General features: G+C 46.1%; 1 protein-coding gene across 3 annotated transcripts in view; it reads left to right on the forward strand.

Moving 5' to 3' along the window:
- Positions 1–22,762, forward strand: part of Rhobtb1 (Rho related BTB domain containing 1) — a 74,566-nt gene that overhangs the window by 44,479 nt on the left and 7,325 nt on the right. For all 3 annotated transcript variants that reach the window (XM_036168449.1, XM_036168448.1, XM_036168451.1), the window contains 4 exons: positions 3,908–4,093; positions 8,023–8,993; positions 10,994–11,112; positions 18,061–18,211. In XM_036168449.1, coding sequence (XP_036024342.1) covers positions 3,908–4,093; positions 8,023–8,993; positions 10,994–11,112; positions 18,061–18,211 — 1,427 coding nt within the window. The remainder of the gene's footprint in view (positions 1–3,907; positions 4,094–8,022; positions 8,994–10,993; positions 11,113–18,060; positions 18,212–22,762) is intronic.

Raw genomic sequence — 22,762 nt, forward strand, 5'->3', positions numbered from 1 at the left:
TAGCCCTGGCCTGGAATGAACACTTCACATTACCCTAACATCTCTAACAATCCTTCAAGTGCTGTCTTTGGCCAGTGTTTTCCAAAAAGACAACTGAAAAAGTATGCCTCTGGGGTTTATTTAATGTACAAAAGAAAAACAGACCTCGGCCCCTACCATCTTGGATGACTTGGCCCCTCTCCCATCCTGCCTCTCTCTTCTGATGCTGGACATGCCCAATTGCTCTTCCATCCATTTCGGACCAATTTGCTGTTAACCGATCAAAATATATTACTTTGTGGACATGACTTTTTTATGATGGCACCCAAGTGACTGGGCTAAATGGGCTTATTAGAGATAACCAGAAACACGTAGGGAATAAGAATGCATCCTTTTGTTTGTTCATTAACACATTGAATCATTGAATGCATTTTTTTTTTAAAGGGGAAATAAGCCCATTTAGCCCAGTCATAATTTTTTAAATAAAAGTCAATACAGTGTGCATTCCAAATCTCCTCCTGCATCCTCTCACTATCCAAAGTCTGGGGCTTAAAGCCCAGTCCACCCAGGACTTGGTCTCTGAATTCTCGGGTTTTCCACCCCAGGTAGCTGTAGAATTCCACTGAAATCCTATCATTCTTTTTACAGCTGAAATAGAGCCTGAGGTCACTTCTAGACAACCCTTACTGCCAAGTCTGTCGAAACATCCTCCTCACACTCTCCACAATTATTTTTAAATCCACTCCACTAAACGAAACAAAACAAAACAAAACAGTAACAGAGCCATGGAGACAGAGCTTCTCAAAGCTACTTTTTCCTTTTTATCTTCCCTAGGAGGGGCATTTTTAAATCCAGGTTTATGTCAGACACTAAACAGTCCCCACACAAGAATGCATATCTCTAAACTCCTTGGAATCCTGCCCCAGCCTGGAGATATTCTTAGCTGAGAGTCTCTTGCCTTCTTGAACTAGGTAGAAGGAAAGGCTGGAGTCTAGAAGGAATAAACGCAATTCTTCAAATAGTTACTTGATTTTTTTTTTTTGAAATGGTCAAATATTTATATGCTATTTATCTTCTAGTTTGGTTTTTTCAATTTACAATACAGTGAGGTAGTTAATATTATTTGTGTTTTTATTTTTTATTATTAATTTATTAATTTATTTTTGATCCCAACCATAGTTACTCCTCCCTCCTCTCCTCTCACCCACCCCCAATCCACTCCTCCTCTGTTTCTGTTTTAGTTACTTGATTTTTACGAGTGTTTAGACCACAAAGGATGCTGGCATATTGCCAGTTAGGCAAGGGTGTTTGGAAGGAGGCATCTCTGTCTATGGCCTCATCTTGTTGACTATTGATTCTCAGCCTTTGTTGGAATTTGTCCTTTGAATGGCAAGACCTGAGGATAAAATTCTGCTTAGAGCACACACCAGGCTTCTCCCACGTTTGTATCTAAATCAACATGGTTTAAACAAAAGCAAATTAAGTTAATATATAATCTTACTTTTAACTGATTTCAGTCTAAAGTAATGGGGAGAGTTTTCTCTTAGCAGCTAGGTAAGAAAACAAAAGAAAGACGTTATTCTAAGATGCACGTAAAATTTTTATTCAGTGGGTTATTTTAACATCTATAATAGTGTTTTTCTCTATTCAACTTGTTCTTACATTTTGAGCCAAGATATTTGCAGAATATCATATCTTTTCCCAGTTCCCCCACAGATTTCAAGCATTTAGACACCTAAGCCACAGGATAGCAGAGGACACTGATAACTCTGGCCCTGCATTGTGTCGTGGCACTGTGTGGCTATCAGAAGATTCCATTTGTCCCCTACCATCACCCCCTCCCAGGTCCTGTCTGGGCTTGCTTGCAGGTCACCCAGATAGTTAACTCCCATGTGTTGCATGTCATGAGTGGTAACACGGTTACCTTGGCAACCAAGCCAGCTCTGATTTCAAAACCTCACTTTGCTACATCATAAAATTAGATAGCAGAATTGACATTTAGTTATGTGTCTGTCATAGAAATGAAGTTCTTAGAATGATTCTCCTCACAGCCGTATGCCTTAACATGGAAACTGAAGGCACCAATTACAATAAATAAAACTATATATTACACACACACACACACACACACACACACACACACACACACACACGTAGTCCTCAAGTTGAACAATGGATGTATTTGCTTAATTCGTTGTCTGAGATGCTGAACCAGACATATTATTCTATGTCAAAAATTCTGTGATGGCTTTATCTTATGATCAGAACAAAGCTTATAGAAAGACTTTATTAGATATCCAATATAAACAGGCTGATGAATAATAGAAAACTAAGCCTGTAAATAAAGTAATATTCAAAGCATTTTTGGCTTTAATGGATACTGTTATTTATGCTGATTGGAAGTAAGGCTGAGTACAGAATATTCTAGTAACTAAATCAGAATCTCAAAGACAAGATATTTCTCCTTTTCGTTTATATATTTATGCATATTTTACACATTATTTACATATTATTCCAGCCTTTGATAATATCTTTACATTGAGATTATTCTAACCACGCAGAGCAACAGTCACCTGCTTTGAGTCCTGGGTTTTCTTTTGTAATGTGAGGACATCTTAAACTCGGGACTTTCCCCTCTGTTTGCTGTGGTCTGGTGCAAAAAAAAAAATTTTTTTTTCCCTGAAAGTACACAGAAAGACTCAACTTGAGAATTACATTTAATGCAAGCCCCCTGCCATACTCTGCATCAGAGACAACTATTTTTAGAAATTCTGTGGCTGCTTGCATACATTTGTTTGTCTCCATTGATATGTAGGAAGGAAAACTCATTAATGATTTAAGAAGAGGTTTTTTTTTTGTTTTGTTTTGTTTTGTTTTTTTATTCATAGACTTGACTCTTCCCATCACATCAACAATAAAGGCAATAAATTAACATCTCATAAAGTCATGAGTTTATTGCTGAGTTTATTTGCAAGTCTTGACTCCCCGAGCATAAACATTCCTGCTCTCACTTCCCTGCCTGTTCTAAAAATGGTCACTCATATTTTAACTTAGAAGGGAGGTTATTATTCCTGCTTGCCAGCTACCATCAAGCACCATATTTGAACAACTGTCTTACTCAACAATTCTTTGACTTCTAGAATGGTAAGTTATACTTGAAAAATAGAAGCTCCCAATGTCAAATTTAAGTAGATGCTTTTTCCCCCCTTCGTTTTCCCATGTACCTGTTGTGTATCACCTGTAACATGGGAGGGGTCTAATTCCCATGCTTTCTGACCATATCAGCCCTCCATTGACTTCATCTTCTTGCTTTACACCTAGTTTTTAAAAAATGCAAATTCCTGCCAACTCAGGGTCTCTCTGTTCGGAAGCAGATAAAGGGTTGTGCTTTGTATCTGTGTGCGTGAGCAAGAAGGGCCAACATCCTTCTTTGTATTTGCTGACGCCATGCAGCAAATACTGCTGACATCTCCACCAGCTGTTTGCTTTCTCATTGGGTTGGACATCTCCGCCTTTGTGTTTTATGAAGGGGGTAGAAAAAGGTGGTCTTCATCGTTTCCTTTTATCTTGCAACTATTTCTCCTGAGCAGAAATAGTTCAGCATGTGGGAACGCCAGGACTGAACTCCTTCGGGTAGCCGTCTCTTGGGAAAGTCACTTCACACGGGGGAACCCTGAGCGCATCCACGTTCCACAGTGAGATGTGAAAATGAGCCACGAGGCTGTGTTGGGGCTGGAATGCGGGGCCTCAGCAGGCTATGTGCATGACTCAGATGTATTTACTATCCGGCCCTTAAAAAAAAAAAAAAATTATTTTTAACCGTGACGTGATGTTGTTAGATAAGTGGGAGAGGAGAGAGGGACCGTAATGGATGGCTGGAGGGACCCACGGAAAGGTGATGTGAGCCCGTCTGTGGTTTCCTTTCCAGGTCTGACGTTGTGGTCCTCTGTTTTTCAATCGCAAACCCCAACTCCCTAAATCATGTGAAGACTATGTGGTATCAAGAAATCAAGCACTTTTGCCCTCGAACACCTGTGGTCCTTGTCGGCTGCCAGCTAGACCTCCGCTACGCCGACCTGGAAGCTGTTAACCGCGCCAGGCGCCCCTTAGCAAGGTAAGCCAAGGACCCTGCATGCAGCCGGCATCTCAGTGAGGAAATTGTTTGTTTGTTTGTTTGTTTGTTTTGTTTTGTTTTTTCGAGGCAGGGTTTCTCTGCTGTAGCATTGGAGCCTGTCCTGGATCTCGCTCTGTAGCCCAGGCTAGCCTCGAACTCACAGAGTTCCGTCCCGCTCTGCCTCTGGAGTGCTGGGATTAAAGGCGGGCGCCGCCGCCGCCGCCAACACCACCGCCGGGCGAGGAAACAGTTTTCCGGTACCTTAGATTTTCAGTGGCCACTGAGGCTACACCTCTCAATCATAGACTTTCCCAAAGTCAGTCAGCTATTCATCAGCTAGAGTCCTGATGCCTCCCCAGGCTGAAGAGAGTCACAATCCAGTCTCACCAAATGGTTGGCCCGTGCTGCAAGGGAATTAATTCCCCGCTAGGAAATGGGGTGTATGGAAGTGCTTTGGAGGAAGTGCTGTATTTGAATGATGTCCTATACAGAATGTTAGCCACCCAGGGTGGCATCATTCTTGAAATGATGCCTGCTGAGAACAAAATAAACTAAGGCTCAGAAGGATCAGCCACAGCTGTTGGCCGGTATCACATCCCAACAGAGACGTGCTTTCATTCCCATGACCGCATGTCTAGGTTGGTTCTGGTGGTGGTGGTAGTGTTTCTCTGGCCTCTGGTGTCTTGTACAGTGTTGGAGAGTGAGCCTACAGCCTCCCACATTCTAGGCAGACCAGACATTCTACCAAGTCATAGCCCCATTCCTCTTTTAACTTTGAACTTAGAGCCGGGTGGGGGTCTCACTACATTTCTTAGGCTGGCCTGGAGCTTACTCTGTAGCATACCCAGGGTTTGAACTTGTGATCTTCCTTCCTCGGCCTCCTGAGCCGCTGAGACCACAGGCCCATACCACTAGGCCTGGGCTGGTGTCCAGTTTTTAAAAATCACATGGAGCTGAGCCTGACAACACTCGTTTGTGATGCCAGCACTTGAGAAGCAGAGGCAGGTGGATCTCCAGGAGTTTGAGGCCAACTTGATCCACATGGCACGTTCAAGGTCAGCCAGAGCTGCACAGTGAGACCCCGCCTCAAAAAGAAAACAAAAGCAAACACCCAAAAATCACGTGGAGCTGTACTTGCAAAGAAGCAAGCACAAGGAGTGAAGAGATGGCTCAGCAGTTAAGAGCACTGGCTGCCCTTCCAGAGGTCCTGAGTTCAATTCCCAGCGACCATATGGTGGCTCACAACCATCTGTAATGAGATCTGATGCCCTCTTCTGACATAAAGTTCTACATGCAGATAGAGCACGTGTATACATTAAATAAATAGATAGATAGATAGATAGATAGATACATACATACATACATACATACATACATACATAAACAAACAAACAAATCTTTTAAAAAGAAAGTAAAAGCCGGGCGGTGGTGGCACATGTCTTTAATCCCAGCACTTGGGAGGCAGAGCCAGACAGATCTCTGTGAGTTTGAGGTCAGCCTGGTCTACAGAGCGAGATCTGGGACAGAGAAACCCTGTCTCCAAAAAAGAAAGAAAGAAAGAGAGAGAGAGAGAGAGAGAGAGAGAGAGAGAGAGAGAGAGAGAGAGAGAGAGAGAAAGAAAGAAAGAAAGAAAGAAAGAAAGAAAGAAAGAAAGAAAACATGACTTTTTAAATGTGTCTAATCCTTATGTTAACAAAGTATCAGAATTTAAAGTAAACAAAAAAAAATTTAGAAGGTGTTTTTCACTGTGTCCATAGTATGGAGACCAATTTTGGAAAGAAAGAAAGAATTCTTAAAAATCTGTACCCTCAGAAGTTACTCTTGTATAACACAATTTTGTCTGTTTCACACCTGTGTTCTCTGCTGAAGAACAAAACTCCCAACAAATTCTTGTAGCAATGCCTTGCTTCAGTATTTACCCAGTTGGCTGACCACAAACCTTCTCCGGACCCCACTTTCTATGCGTATTGCAGTGACGACCTATGAGACACTTTTAGACCATTTCTGGTGCTCCAAATGCATCCTGGGTAAAACTTTGAAAGCACTTGATGTTCGGTCTCCACCACCCCTCTGTTCCTCCACGCATGGACTAGAAATGGAATGTTCAGAACCACCTGGGTGTGAGGGTGACTGCAGAGGGTAGCAGATAGGACAGTCCCTTAAAGGGAGTGACTTAGAGATTTCACAAAGTGGGGCATTAGAACCACGCTTCAGGTTAATCAATGAGCAAATTTCAAGTCAGCCCCGAGGACAAAGTTCACACAAGGCCCACAGGAAGAGACCTAAAGTTAAACCTTATTCCCTGGATCTTTCCACGCTTGTCAGCACCCTGAGGTGTGACCTCCCTCCCTCCCTCCCTCCCTCCCCTTTTCTCTTCCCCCAGGTCTTCAAATCCAAATTCCATCCACTTTTATCATTGGTCTCCTGGACCAGGGCCTGGGAAGTGTGTGACGTTTGGTGTCAAAGGCAAAGTATTTCAGATCGGTTGCTTAAGAGCGCTTGTCGGAATCAAGCGTGCATCTCTTGAAGAACTGTCGCAGATCACATCTTGTCGGTCCTGGACCCTTTCCCGGGTTATGTCACAAGCCCAGCACTGCAGTGCTTACATTGGCCTTCCTGGGTCTGATTAACTTGTAAATGAGTTTTGTGTGCCAGACCAAAAGGGCGTGGGCTTTGTTCCACCGGCTTGTGGAAACAGGAGAAATTAACACAGAATTGCAGGCTCAGCTGTACCCCGGCTCTTGTTTTAGTACTTTTCTGGCAGGGGTGAGAGATAAGTGCGGATTCTGAAGAGAGGCTTAGTTAGGGTTTCTATGGCTGTGAAGAGGCACCATGATCACAGCAACTTTATAAAGAAAACATTTAATTGTGGCAGCTCAATGACAGTTTCAGAGGTTCCGTCTATTATCACTGTGGCAGGGAGCATGGCAGTGCGCAGACAGATGTGGCGCTGGCTACATCTTGGCTTGTGCTGGACACTATCCCGAGCCTACCCCCACAGTGACACACATCCACCAACAAGACCATACCCACTCCAACAAATAGTTGGACCATGCACACCTCCTAATAGTGCTATTCCCTATGAGATTATGGGGGCCAGTTATATTCAAAGTACTACAAAGGCCAACTAAGAGACTTATGTACCAGTGTCAAGAAAAGATCAATGAAGGCCTGATGGAAATGGACAGGAGGAATATATGAAAGAGGATTCATGAAGCCAATAGAGAGACTTCAGAAGCTGCTGGACATGGATCACTGAACCAAGAGTGGGGAAGTCTGTACACTAACCACTTAGTAGAAATTTCTAGTAGCTTATAGACATTCCGTAGGCAAACCAATTGAACTTCCTGCCTCTGTTTCTTCTCACTACAGAGTGAAAACAGTACTTCATCGAACTTGCAGACAGTGTAGGTGGGTGCATTATGACGTTATAAAAATGAAACATGCAATGATGAAGGTGGCCATTGGCAGTGATTTTTATCAAGCGCCAAGAACAATGCTAAATATATTCATTATCTCATTATGCTAAATGTATTCATTATCTCATTTAATCTTTTTCTTTAAGGGGCCCATGCTGGAGTTTTCAAGACCCTTAAAGGATTTTTTTTTTTTTTTTGGCTTTTCGAGACAGGGTTTCTCTGTGTAGCTTTGCGCCTTTCCTGGAACTCACTCTGTAGCCCAGGCTGGCCTCGAACTCACAGAGATCCACCTGGCTCTGCCTCCCGAGTGCTGGGATTAAAGGCGTGCACCACCACCACCCCACCCCTTACAGGATTTTAAAGGTAAAAATTTAAGAAACGAATGAATTTTTAGTCATAAAATCCAACTTAGGGATTTAGAAATTTAGATACCACACACTTTCTTTTTTTTTTTTTTCCTTAAAAGAAAGTTGATTATGTGTATATATTTTTTTAATTCTCTTATTTCAGGCCCATAAAGAGAGGTGACATTTTGCCCCCAGAAAAAGGCCGAGAGGTGGCAAAGGAACTTGGCATCCCTTACTACGAGACCAGCGTGTTTGACCAGTTCGGCATCAAGGATGTGTTCGACAATGCTATCCGTGCAGCCCTCATCTCCCGCCGGCACCTGCAGTTCTGGAAATCCCACTTGAAAAAAGTCCAGAAGCCTCTGCTTCAGGCGCCCTTCCTACCTCCGAAAGCCCCTCCCCCAGTCATCAAGGTCCCCGAGTGTTCGTCCACGGGGACAAGCGATGCTGCCTGTTTACTGGACAACCCTCTATGCGCCGACGTCCTCTTCATTCTCCAGGACCAGGAGTACATCTTCGCGCACCGCATTTACCTCGCTACCTCTTCTTCCAAATTCTACGACCTTTTTTTAATGGAGTGTGAAGAATCCCCCGGTTGGGATGGGGGAGCTGGTGAGGGGGTGCCATGCAGGGATTGTCACGGGCAGATGCAGGGTATGGGTCCAGCCGAGGAAGGGAAGAAAAGTCCCCAGAGGACCCCTCCGGCTGGCCCAGGAGCATCTTCAGGCCAGGACCTGCTGGAGAGTCTAGCTTTGCAGACCGAGGCTTCGGGTTCTGAGGCACAGGCCCTGTCCGGCTGGAGCAAGGGATTTGTCAGCATGCACAGGGAGGTGCGGGTCAACCCCATTTCTAAGCGGGTGGGCCCAGTGACCGTTGTCAGGCTGGACCCATCGATGCAGTCAGGCCCTTTCCGGACCCTGCTACGATTCCTCTACACTGGGCAGCTGGATGAGAAGGAAAAAGATTTGCTGGGGTTGGCTCAGATGGCCGAGGTCCTGGAGATGTTCGATCTGAGGATGATGGTGGAGAATATCATGAACAAGGAAGCCTTTATGAACCAGGAGATCACAAAAGCCTTCCACGTCAGGAAAGCCAATCGGATCAAAGAGTGTCTCAGCAAGGGCACCTTCTCAGGTGAGCAGGGCCCCAGAGAGCCATCAAGCAAGGCCTTTGTGCTGGGTGGGGGGTGGGGGTGGGGGGGTCATCAAACGCTAGCTAAACTGAACAGGAGAATGAATAAAATTAACAAGATCAGCATTGCCAATCCTTATCAGACCCAAGAGGTGGTCCTCCTACCTTGCAGGTGTTGAGAAACACGGGACTGAGAGGCCAGGTCACTAAGTCAGTTAAGTGGCAACAGTGAGGTCATGAACCCAAGCCTTGCCGCTCCAGAAACCTAGTCACTCAATCTGCAGTGCACAGGGTAGATTAGGTGACCCTGCGCCTCTCTCCAGGGGCTTGAAGCTCGAACTACCTGGCTTCAGGATCGGTTCCGTGACCAATGTCCATTGTCCCATTCTTCTCCATTGTCCCTGCATCATTGATCTGTGGTCCTGAGGTCACTGAAGTCCCAGAGGCAAGTTGCATTACCACCACCACCACCACCACCAACAACAACAACAACAACAACAACAGCAACATCCACTGCCACGCCCCAGTCACCCGCTCTTTCTTCTTTCGTCTTGGGCAACTATACCACACCCAGCCATTGGTGCCCTTCCATGAGCAAACTCCCTAGAGACTGCATCCGGTCTGATTTACTGACCTTTGCTTGGTTCTGTCTGTCTGATACATGCACACTATTTTTAATTCTAGAATTTTCGTCTCGGGACATGTGTGCGGGTGTGGGTGGAAGTGGACTTCCCTGCAATGTTGACTTCCTGAGTTCTGTTGACTGGGCTTTACCTCTATTTTTTTGTCTTTGTCTCCCATAATCCCTGCCATGGTACTACACATTCTATGGCCTGATACTGAGTCACGCTATTCATTTTAAAGCAAGGAGTGGGGAACATTTACAGCAAACATTGGTTGCCATGGTGTGGAAGCTGCTCTGAGTGTTACTGAAAAGAATGTGTTGCGAATATGTACTCGATTAACTGGGAGACATTAGAGCTGACTGAATCCCTCGCTAACTGCCCAGATAGAGCCAAGCAAGAATGGGGGTCCACTTAGGACTCCTTTATGAAAGGGAGGCCCTGGCATGTCACTCCGAGGTAACTGAGACATCTGAGCTAGATAATGGATGGCATCAGTACATTGTTCTATTTTCTTAGCTATACTTAATGGTGCAGTTCTTTTAAGTTGTTGCTGTTCTTAGGAATTTCCTGATAAAGAAATTGGGGGGGTTGGGGATTTAGCTCAGTGGTAGAGTGCTTGCCTAGCAAGCGCAAGGCCCTGGGTTTGATACTCAGCTCTGGCAAAAAAAGAAAGAAAGAAAGAAATTGGGAATGAAGTGTTACCTTCAGTTCACACACACACACACACACACACACACACACACACACACACACACAGGTGTGTGTGGGGGGGTGTAACTAGGGCACATTCGGCCAAACAGTAACGAGAGATAGACAGACAAGTCTTGTATATGCTGAACATCCATCCCTAGTGCCCGAAAATCCAAGACCTCAAATGCTCCAACTATTTGAATGTCACCCTGTGGAATAAAGTAAAAACATTTATCCCAATCCCTGGGCACGGGGATACAGAAGTAATCGTGAATGTTAATTTAAAAGGTTCTCTTACAAATGCACAGTAAATTAAACAATGAACTATGTCTTATGTTGATTGAAATTACTTACAGACTGTGTATACAAGGTGTCTATGAAACATACATATGTGTAACTGTGCCAAGCGCTGTATAAACCCCAAATCTAAAGCACAAAATGATAATCCTCTCCTTTCTACGACTTTCTGGCCCTAAGAATTTGTGTTGTGATCCTGCATGCAATTTTTCAAGGTACACTCCTTGCTGTGGGAGCTGGATGTGCCGGAAGTAGGGATTGAAGTAGGATCAGTAAACCTGGAAGAGGGGGTGAGAGATACAGCTTGATGGATGTACACAGAGCAGAAGGCTGGGGTGAAACCCCTGGAAAAAAACTGGCTCACAGTTTTGTTTCCTCTGTCCTTGGCAGATGTGAAATTTACCTTAGATGATGGAGCCATCAGTGCCCACAAACCACTGCTGATCTGTAGCTGCGAGTGGATGGCCGCCATGTTCGGGGGCTCCTTTGTGGAAAGCGCCAACAGTGAGGTACGTACTTGCCTTGATGTTTAAGTAGCCAGATGACTCCCCTTGAACAGCTCCCAGGAAGTAGTTGCTCAGGCTGTGTTTTAGTGTGAAGTCATAGTGTGAAGACACATTGCTGTGTCTACAGGCACGAGGAGCCATAGGCTACTGGTCACTAGTGTGAGAACACAAGGTGCTTAGGTTGCACTCACACACCTTTCTTCCACTAAAGAGTCATGACTGGCCATACTTTCTAACAAGCATCAACAAGACAAGCAGGGTAGTATCAAAATCAAGTACAAGAGCCCATCCTCTAGAAGTCTGGGGGGGAGTAAAAAGATCCTCTGTCAATGGAGGACCCACACTGTCCTTAACCAGACAGGAGACCTTGCCCAACCCAGTTGCTGTGCCTCGGGCATGTCATCTGCAACCTGATGAATGTCTCTAGTGATCCCTGAGGTCCAGCTGTGAGCCACAGCATTGGCGGCTCACCCCCGATTTTTCTACGTTGTCGGGGGTGGGGAGTAGGGGGGTGGAGGGGTAGGCATGTTTGTTTTGTGTAAGGAAATGAGAGTTGGTTGAACGGTCACTGCTCTGGGCACACTTTTCAAAGTGTGTGGGTCCAGCAGAAGCAGACGGGCCCTACCCTCCCAAAGAAAGACCTTTAGAATGTCTCAAGCAGTGTCTGGAAGACACTGTCTTTACCTTTGTACGAACACTGCTGGGAAAAAAAAAGAAAAGAAAAGAAAAGAGAAAATCCATGCAAGCATTTCTAACCAAGTGTAGGTGGAGCCAGCACTTCTGTTGAGTTTTGCAGTATTCCTTAACATCTTTTTTTTTTTTCTGAAAAAAAAAAAAAAAAAAACCCACGGGGACACCCCATCAAGTTTACTGTCCTTAGGGGCTAGCCTTGCTTTATCTCAGCATCTCTCCCAACTTTCAAAAGAAATACTAAAAACAAAGGCTGACTTTTCAAAAGGGGTACTCCCAGGGGTGCAGTGGAACACTCCCAGGGTGCCCCGGGAGCCTGCATTTGCATCTCCAAGTAGGGAAAGAGAATCCTAGCATCACAAGCCAGGAGTGGCTGGGGCTGAGAAGGTCATTGGGCCATCCTCCCGCTCCCAGAAAAAAAGCACAGCTGCTGCTAAATCCGACCCCCCCCCCCAGAAAAGAACCCTGCCCTTTGAGGGGAAGGGCTTCTGAAGGATTACCCCAGCGGCCTCTCCCGGCATCCTTAGGAAACCAGGAAGTCCTGTGATGGGCTAAACCTCCCTCTTGGGCGCTCAAAGTGTGAGAAGTTTAAAGGAAGGCTTCTCCAGTACAAAACTAACCCTTCACCCCCCAGGCTGGATGGCCTGGAACGTGTGACTTCTGCATCCTGAGTCTCCCTCGGCAGAGCACTCAGTCATGACCCAGATGTAGTTGTGAGATGTGTGTGTGTGTGTGTGTGTGTGTGTGTGTGTGTGTGTGTGAGAGAGAGAGAGAGAGAGAGAGAGAGAGAGAGAGAGAGAGAGAGAGATGTGTTTATACAGTAATTCCTGAGCGTTTAGTCCCTGCCAGCCACTGGTGCTGATGGAAGTATTGCCCTCTTACAAGAAAGACTGGGGTAGCGCCCCCCTCCCCCCACACCTGACCTCCAGTGATTGGCATTTTCTGGTGTGTCCCCCTCATCTTTCTAGCCCACCACACCTGCTGTTGTTGGTGCCTGTACGTGAAAGAAGCCTCATGATCAAGGTCAGGACCCCAGGCACAGAGCAACAGTGTCAGCGCTGACCCAAGGGATGCTAATCTCCTTTATCCCTTCGCAGAAGGGACCTCTAATCTCTCCAGATTAACATGTGCAGCAAACATGTGTAACCAAAACAAACCCTAGCAGCACACCACATGTGAGCACACACCTGACTTACAAGGGTGAGCGCAACTGTGCCTCACGGTGATTGACCCACTGGAAGTGGCCACCTGTTCAAGGGGTTCCTGAAAGGAACCTAGGTCCTAGCCCCCCCCCGCCCCCCAGGACTAATGCTAAAAGTAACACAGGCAGAGATTGTAGCCACTGGGGATTAAAAAAAAAAAAAACGATCACCAAAATTCCTTGAATCCTAGCAATGCCATCCGCTGTTGACATTCCGCTTCCTGTCCTTTTTCCTCTGTTTCTAAGAGAGACTATAAGAGGTGTTCACGAACTTTTATCTCAGTGTGACTGTGACCTGGGGCCAGTGCCCAGCCTTCTCCTAACCTGCTTCCTCATCTATCAAATGAGAATGACAGGCAAAAGTTCTCCTGAGGGTAAGCAAAGCATGAAAGTACATGTGCCATGCCTGGAATATAGGTAATACTCAGCAAATGTTGTCACCCCCATTAAATCCTCTTACTGGGGGGTAAGGGCATTTGTCCTGTAAACAGCTCTAGAATAAAAAAAAACTACCAGCCACCAGGCCTTAATCCCAGCACTCAGGAGGTAGAGGCAGGTGGATCTCTGAGTTCAAGGCCAGCCTGGTCTAGGGAGCAAGTTCCAGGACGGCCAGGGCTACACAGAGAAACCCCATCTTGAAAAAAAAAAACAGAACAAAACAAAGAAACTTCCAGACCATCTTCAAATCTAAGACAGGGAGGTAGCAATGGGTACAGATAGAAGTGAGCCTTATGAAATGGTCACAAAATCCTCTAGGAAGAGCTTTGCTCCACCCTTATCCTTGGGAATTAGCCTTTCTAGGTCATCCTTTTAAAGTTGTTGACTTTTTCTAAGATTTATTTTTATTTTTTGTATATGGGGGTTTTGCCTGCGTGTGATGTCTACTTGTGTGCAGTGCCCAAGGAGGTCAGAAGAGGATGTCAGATCCTCTGGAACTGGACTTATAACTGGTGTCAGCCATCACATAGGTGCAGGGAATCGAACTCCAGACCTCTGCAAGAGCAGCCACTGCTCTTGACCACTGCGCCATCTTTCCAGCCCTTCTTGGTCATCTTTTAAGTCTGTTTTGTCTTAGGGAACTCTGATTTAGCCCCTGAAATTCAGCCCATTTGGGGGAGGGATACAGAGAGGACCTTTATACATGTGTATCTAGGAAAGAGGACAGTGAGCCATGAATGTTAGATTAAATTTTTCATTTAATACAGAAGGAGACATTTCCATTTTACTTTTTTCCTTCGTTACTTTTAGTGCAGCAGTAAGCCTCATTCTTTCCTACTGAGGTACTCAGCAAGCAGTTCACTTCAAATGTTTGCCAGGTTATGGTGAGCAGTGGGCTAGCTCTAGAATACTTGCTTGTTCTGTGTGAGAGACAGGCTCTAATAACGAGCCTAATGGTCTGAGCTAATCTTCACAATGACAATGTTAAAAAACCAACTAAAGAATATGGGCATCGATTGGGGGTAGCATTCTCCTCTTCTTTGGTCATTCTAGTGTTTTCTGGAGTTGGCTTGAGTCAGTAGGTTGAAGACATCATGTTCTGTTCCTTGTGGCTCTGCACTTGGGTTATTTCCAAGGGCTGTAAGTAGATCTCCCCATTGTTAGGTGGTTAATTCTAAGTGCGGAGATCACAGAAACAGGATTTGGATTTTGTTTTGTTTTATAAAAAGCAATCAGCAATGAGGAGGAAATACATGTTATGAAAGTGTTTCGTGTTTCTTCTCATCTGTTGATGACCCCTAAGGGGTCCCGAAGATGACGGGCCAAATGAGTCATCACTTCAAAGGTGTTGACGTCATATTAGCGAAAGGGAAGCAGCTGGTTTCTGGTGATTACACACATCAGAGCACTCTGAGGACGCTGGACTCTCACCTCCTGAAACAACTCCTTTCCCAGAAACAACTCCTTTCTACTTAGGATGTCCCTAGTCACATCTGTATTTCCCATGCCCATTTTGTCTTTGCTGACCAGCCCGGAAAGCACTATTAGCATACCAAGCCAAGGTAAGCTGAGAGGTTTCGAAACCCAGTATCGGTGAAGGAGTAACTCTAGCGTGCATTCTGAATTCTTCCTGAGTCACAGATGAGGAACCTGAGGGTCAGAAAGAGTGGGTGACTTACTGAGGGTCACAGTACTTACTGGTGTGCCCCTTGCCCCCAGGCCACATCTTGGCATACCTCTGGGCCAGCCCACACACTCTTACCCTGTCCCCTCAAGACACAGTGCACACCTCCATTTCTGAAAGAGCAGATCCCCATAGCTGAGATCACCATAGCACATGCTCTCTACCCTGACATCTATGATTATAGCTCTTAACATCTTATAAAACACAGATGCTTTCACTATAAACTTGGTTAAATATGGAAGTTTGGCACCTTAGCATTCAAGTACTTAAAATTTCCCACGAATCCAAACACCATTCTAGAGATGAAACCTCACCATGGGTTTACACACACAGAGGAGCCTGTGGCTTCTGTCAGCTCGTTATTGGTGTAGTATAACTGTATATGCCTTTAAACATATATGTGCATGTAAACAAACACGTAAGTATGCCCAAGGTTAGATGCACAGGGAAAGGCGTTATTTCTGTGTGACATAGCCGGGCGAAGGGGATGAGCAGCGTTATGACATTGGCACGTCACAGATGAACCACCATGGGTTGTCACAGCTGTCCTGGAAACCAAAGGGACAGGAGAGGGGCAAGTGTCAGCAGCAGCAAATGACAGTCTTCGCTCAGTGCTATTTTAAGATTATCATATCAGTGTTGACTCCTCACATCCTCTCACCACAGGGGTTGTCCTGGGGACTCGGGATGATGGGCGGTAGTAACAACCCATGTGCTTATTTACCAGAATCATCACGGTTTCCGATGCCTGTGTCTGAGAGCAGGGGATAAACTGCGTAGTATTTCTAGAAGCTTGTTTCTGAACCTTCCTCGTGACGTGTTGAAGAACAACTCTCCCTGGCAGTATATTCCTTCTCTCATGTGGCTGGTGACTACCAGGAGAATAACTTCCCAAATGGCAATAGCTTTATTCTGGAAAGGTCACCCATGAGCCCACGTAGACAATGAAGGAGAGACAGGCATGTGTGGGCAGGTGCGTTTGAGGCAGCCCCTCTTCGTGTGTGTTTACATATGAAGTGACTAATCCCACAGCACAGACACAGTCATGTATATACAGAGAGATGGGACCATACATAATACATATATACTTATGTAAAGATATATACATCTATATGTAATGTATATATGTGTTTTTGATATGCTGTATTCTGTTAAGTGTGAGAGTTAAGAAGTCTACAACAGTTCATCCTTTCAAATTAGAACCTTAGTTCCCAGAACTATTGGTGCAGTCCAAGGCTTTATTATTCTGCAAACCAAAGCATTGCTGTAAGGAGACTCCAGGTCACACACACACAGCATTGCAGGGTGTGACCTTCAGAATAGTGCACTCCCTGGGTTTAAACCCCAGTCCTTGCTGACTAACCCTACAACCTTGGACACGAAACTTAGCCTCCTTGACTGCTACGTCCTTGTCCACAAAATAGCAAAATTAATAGTCTCTTCTTCCTAGGCCAGATGGAAGAGTCCTTTTAGATGGTGTGTGTGGAAAGCTGGGCGTAGTATTAAAGTAACATTCCTGTCAGAAAAACAAGGGGCGCCATTCTGTACCATGTCTGTCCCCCACCCTGTTACTTAGAGTTTTATTGTACTGTTGTGTTGAAACACCATGACCACGGTACTTCTTATGAAGGCAAACATTTAACTGGGGGTAGCTTACAGTTCAGAGGTTTAGTCCATTGCTGTCGTGGCGGGAAGTATGGTGGCACTCAGGTGCTGGAGTGGTGGCTGAGAGTTCTACATCTTTATCGGCAGGAAGCAGGAAGAGCAAGTGAGCCTCTAGGCCTGGCTTGAGCTCCTGAAACCTCAAAGCCTACCCCCCAGTGACACACTTCCTCCAATAAGGCCACAGCTACAAGGCCACGCCTACCCCAACAAGGCCACACACACCCCTAGTAGTACTATTCCTTATAAGCCTGTGAGAGCCATTTTGATTCAAACTACCGTGTGGAGTTAGTGAAGATCGGAAATACCGTGTGTACCCCCACTGACCTGTGCTCCCCCCCCCCCCCCCCCCCCTCCCCCCCCCCTCCACCACACAGGACTGAGGCCTCCGTTCAGTCCCTGGCCTCTTAGAAAGTGTAACACAGCCAGGCGACGGTGGTGGCGCACGCCTGTAATCCCAGCACCCAGGAGGCAGAACCAGGTGGATCTCTGTGAGTTCGAGGCCAGCCTGGTCTACAGAGCGAGATCCAGGACAGGCACCAAAACTACACAGAGAAACCCTGTCTCGAAAAAAACACAATAGCTCCAGACACATGGGACAGAGGCTGTGGGGGGAGGTGGGGAGGGCAGTCCGCAAGGGGTCAATGCCCCACACCCAACCAAAACTGCGTCTCCAGGTGTACCAGGCCAGGAGTCCTTTGTCTACTCTAGATCTGCTGAAACCTAGTGTCATGTCTGTCATTCTGGTCCATGTGATGGTGGGAGAAAATACCGAAGAATGGACACAATGCTGGCAGCTGGTCATCGGAATGCAATGTGGCACCGTGCAGTTCGTGTGGCCGTCCTCCTATGTTTGGCCACCCAAGAGAGGGGCTCTTTCCAGTCTGTAGCAGTCTGGCTAACAGCTCCCCATCTGGTGTCACATTGCCAGGAGATTTCTCTCTCCACAATGGAGTCTCCTCAGGTTCTTGGCAGGGAGGGCCTGTGATGTCATAACACATTCATGACCCGTTTGTCTGATTTATAGGCCCAGATAGCCATTTTTTAAAAAATTAAAAAAAAAAAAAAAAAAAAAAACTTCACACCAGGCTCAGTCAGGTAGCAACACTCTTCTGTCACCTACAAATCGAGCTGTTAGCCCCCCTCAGCACAGCCTCAGAGCAATGCCTCAGGTCAGTCACGCGGTCGGACGGGATGTTTCTAAGCCCCGCAGCCTGCAGGTTCCTGCAGTCCCTGGTTCTTGCAGCAGCACTAAGCCTTCTGTACACTGTTGCAGGTGCACCTCCCCAGTATAAACAAGATGTCGATGCAGGCGATGCTGGAATACCTCTACACCAAGCAGTTGTCGCCCACCTTGGACCTGGACCCCCTGGAGCTAATTGCCTTGGCAAACAGATTTTGCCTGCCACACTTGGTTGCGCTCGTAGGTAAGGCTGGTGGTGACTTGGTGTCTGATAGCCACACTGGTCAACATCACACTTCAAGAAACAATGTGATGGCTAGTTAAAGATCAGACGCTCGCTGATGTCTGCCTCTCCAAAGAGAACGGTCCTGGGCGGGTGGGAGAAGACAGGCCCCGTCTGTCAGCCAGCCAGCCTACTTTGAGGCAAGGAGCATCTCGTAAACTCCCCTGTGATAGGTCCCATTAGGCAGTGAAGGTGTAAATGTACAATCATGGGCACCTGGCTTTGGAGGTACATGCTGAATCTTACGTCGACCACAAACTTTGAAATCAAGCCAATGGGTCAGCATTACTCCATGACACATCGTCGCGTGCAGAGGTGTAGCCTTTGAGGAAGAAACATTCACAAGAGTGGCAGAGAATTCAAAGCCAGCTTCCCCAGGGTCCCACCCTGGCTCCTTGGCTTCCCCAAAGGGTGACTTGTCCTTTGTGTAATTTGAGCTCTGTATCTCAGCCTTCCCTCTCTTTAAAATGGGTACATTAGCTGCCACCAAGCTGTGAAGATGAACTGGGTAAATACATGAAGTCCTTAGAACACTAGCTGGCACACAGAAAGCATTATTTGTTTGGTTTTGATCAGTTTTTTTTTTCTTTTTCCTTTTTTATTCTTTTTCTTTTTTCACTGAGACAGGGTTTCTCTGTGTAGCTCTGGCTGTCCTGGAACTTGCTCTGTAGACCAGGCTGGCCTCAAACTCACAGAGATCCACCTGCCTCTGCCTCCCAAGTGCTGAGATTAAAGGTGTGCACTGCCGCCACCACCACCAGGCTTTTCTTTTTCTTAAAGCTATTTCTGAAAATGTTCTGAGATTGTCAAGTTCATTTTTTTTTGGGGGGGGGAGATTTGGCTTAGCTTCAGAAGTCTTTTCTGTAACTTTTCCATTTGTTCAGTGTGTAAACTGGATCAGGTCTGGGTGGAATATATATGCATTTAAAATGCCTTATTTGAAAATGTTAAGCCTCATGCTTCCTTCCCCAGAAGTGTCAGTCAGCAGGCTGGGTGCATCTCCTTATTCTTGCTTGGTTCTTGATTCCAGGGAAAGTTGAGACACACTGTTGTTTACTGGCCTTCCTCATGCACTGGGAGAATTGTCTGTGCCCACCAGGCTTTCAGTAAAAACTGAACAGCTAAGTCAATGAGCAGAGAGCAAGCCAGCCCATTCAATATGTTCTCTACCTTCTGGCATTGACTTTCGATATTTCTCTGCCCTCCTACACACAAATTACCTGGAAGTAAGGGTCTCTCTTCTTGCTTCTTCCCCAATTTAAAAGGAAGAATTTGCACCCAGGTGTGATGGAGCACACTTTTAGCCCCAGCACTCAAGAGGCAGAGGCAGGCGGATCTACTTGAATTTAAGGCTAGCTAGCTTGGTCTACAGAGCGAGTTCTAGGACAGCCTGGCTACATAGAGAAACCTTGTCTTGCAAAAAAAAAAAAAAAAAAAAAAAAAAAAAAAAAAAAAAAAGAATGAACAAACAAAATAGGAAAAAAATCTTTTCCCCAATATACTGAAGTCATAGATCCAAATAAGTATATTACTTTTCATATATTAACTTGAGGAAGTTGCAATGAGAAATGTGAGTTGCAATCCCAGGTAACCATCCACAGGTGATGCAAAGGTCCTTTGAAGATAAATTCGATTTTTTAAAAAATAGACAAAAAGTAACTTGGAACCAAATATGTTGCATCTGGTCTGGGTTCAGTGTCAGCACAGTAGTGCTATTATTTAAAGATTAAATCGGACACTGATAACATGGGGTTGATTTCAACATGCAAGATTTTTTTTTTAAGTGACCCTAAGAAAGCTTCTGTGGGAACTCACTCCAGTCTTCCTGCAAGATGTTATGAAATCCTGCTGGCACTGATCCACATACCTTCCCAACACAGCTCCTTGAGTCACCTACGGTACTTGGTGTGCAGAGTCTAAGCAAAGCCTTTAGACTGGTGGTTCTCCACCTGTGGGTCCAGACCCCTTTGGCAAACCTCTGTCTCCAAATATATTTACATTATGATTCATAACAGTAGCAAAATTCCAGTTAGGAAGTAGCCACGGAAATAACGTTATGATTGGGGGTCAGCCCAGCATGAGGAACTGGATTCAAGGACCACGGCATCAGGAAGGTTGAGGACCACTGATTCAGACTATCTTCGCAGCATATTTCAGGCTGTTTCTAGACTGGAAACGCTTTACAAACCAGTGTTAAATGCGTTTCAAAACATCGCGGCTTTGATCACTTTTCTCATCACTGTGACAAATACCAACACCACCTAAAGAAAGGAAGGGTCTGCTGTGGCCAGGACTCGAGGGCACAGTTCATCTCGGCCGGGAAGCAGGGGTGGGAGGCAGCTTTCATACTGCATCCGCCGGAAACAGAAATGTACAGTAGTGATCTGTTTCCCTCATTTTCATTCTGTCTGGGAACTCAGCCCAGAGGATGGCACCACCACGCTCAGGGTGGGTCTTCCCACCATGGTCAGCCCTTCCCCACACCGCCCTTATAGACACACCCGGGAGTGTGTCTCCATGGTGATTCCCAGAGCCTGCGGAGTTGACAGTCACGATCAACCATCCACATCTGCTGTTACTTAGAGAGCCCAGATGACTTCTCTGGGAAATGTAGCTCTAAGCAGTTCTGTGAATCTGTCCAGCTGGGGAGGGCCATATCAAAGAAAGCATCAGCTTGCGCAAACAAGCGTGTGGGCTCAAGAACACAGAGCCAGGTTAGGAGGCAGGCATGCCTGGACACGGTAGACACACCTCAGACAGTGCGGCGTCAGCCCCAGGCCACTGTAGCACAAAATTCCTGGAATCTCAGTGAATTATTAAAATTACATTGACAGCAAGCTACAGTCTGTTAAAACGGCATTACTTCTAGACAATGGAGAAACTTTAACCAATAAATAAATAAATAAATAAATAAATAAATAAATATTGCTTTAAAAAAATAAAAATAAAGCTAACTCATCCACTCAGCCTCTAGCTATAATACAATCTTCATGCCTGGGTCCTGGTGGATGTGGTTGATCGAAGTGGTGGGATTAAGGGTCACAACAGATGATGCAGCTTTTTCTGACCAATTGACAGTGACATTTGGCTCATTGGCTGACCGCTCTTTTCATTGGAGGCTATGTGGTAGCATGGGGATTCAGTTTCATGGTGATTTTCCCACAGCAGAATTTCTTTTGTGTTTCTTTGTATGTATATGCAGTACACTTGCATGTGTGCATGTGTGTGGCCACACCTGTATATGGGTGCTCATCCATGTGTGTGCTCACGTATGTGGAGGCCCAAAGTTGACATCAGGTACCTCCGTCCATCATTCTCCATTTTAGAGGCAGGATCTCCTGCTGAACCTGGGTCTCACCAGCTCTGAGTAGTCTAGCGGGCCATCTTGGTCCAGCGATGCTCTGGCTCTGCCTCCCACTGCTCAGATTATAGGCAGCCGCCGTACAGCCTGGCTCCTTCAAGGGTTCTGGGGACCCAAACTCTGGTTCTCAAGCTTGCCTGGCAAGGGTTTTGACTGAGCTACCCCACAACCCTGTCACCCACTTACCAAAGAGTTTATGGACAATATTCAAAGTCCATTGACTTTGCCATCGTATGCAGTGGGACTGGTTGCTTGAGTTCTCCTTGACTTCCCTGAAATGACAGATTGTAAACCAAATCAACCCTCTCTTCCTTAAGCTGCTTCTGGTCAGAGTGTCTTATCACAGCAATAAAAATGACTCTAGGACCGTGGGCTTCCGGTATTTAGGACCACATTCTGTGGTCAGACGCTCTACCCTCCAGCTTTGCTGTTCCGTCTAGGGAACTTAGGAGAACAGGGAAGGCCCCTCGAAGAAAAGAGATTCACTTCAGCCTAGCCATCAGCTGCCTCAGCCCCCCCCCCACCAAGATGGTTGGGCTGTCCTTTGGCACTTTGAAGCCAGCCAGGAGGAGTTCTCTCTAGCTCTGCAGGCCCCTGGTGGTGCCTCCTTCAGGACAAGGCTGTTCTTTTCATGCTGAGGGTCTCTTAATGCAGGGAGCCTTCATCCGTGACCTCAACTGGAACTTCTGAGTGACTGATTATAGCTCCTTATTAGCACTTACTGTGTTGCCTCTATTCATCTATTCTGGAGACAATGGCTTTCCTCAAACCCCACAAATCAGCCTCTGCCTTTGTAGAACTGAAGGGAGGTGGCCTTGCTCTGGAGTGGGCGTGGCTGGAGTTGGCCTTGCTCTGGAGTGGGCGTGGCTGGAGGTGGCCTTGCTCTGGAGTGGGCCTCGCTCTGGAGTGGGCGTGGCTGGAGTTGGCCTTGCTCTGGAGTGGGCGTGGCTGGGGTTGGCCTTGCTCTGGAGTGGGCGTGGCTGGAGGGATGATGCAGCTGGGTTGCTCTTCTATCCAGACCACCAGCAAGCCCCTCTTCATTTCCTTCAGGAGCTTACCTTTGCATTCACAGCTGGTGGGCTAGCTTCGGGGCTCTCCTGGCTTTGGACGCACCTTCCGTACTAAGCCTAATCATTTCTATCTTTGGGGTT

The sequence above is a fragment of the Onychomys torridus genome, chromosome 18 (genome assembly GCF_903995425.1).
Source record: "Onychomys torridus chromosome 18, mOncTor1.1, whole genome shotgun sequence".
Lineage (NCBI taxonomy): Eukaryota > Metazoa > Chordata > Mammalia > Rodentia > Cricetidae > Onychomys > Onychomys torridus.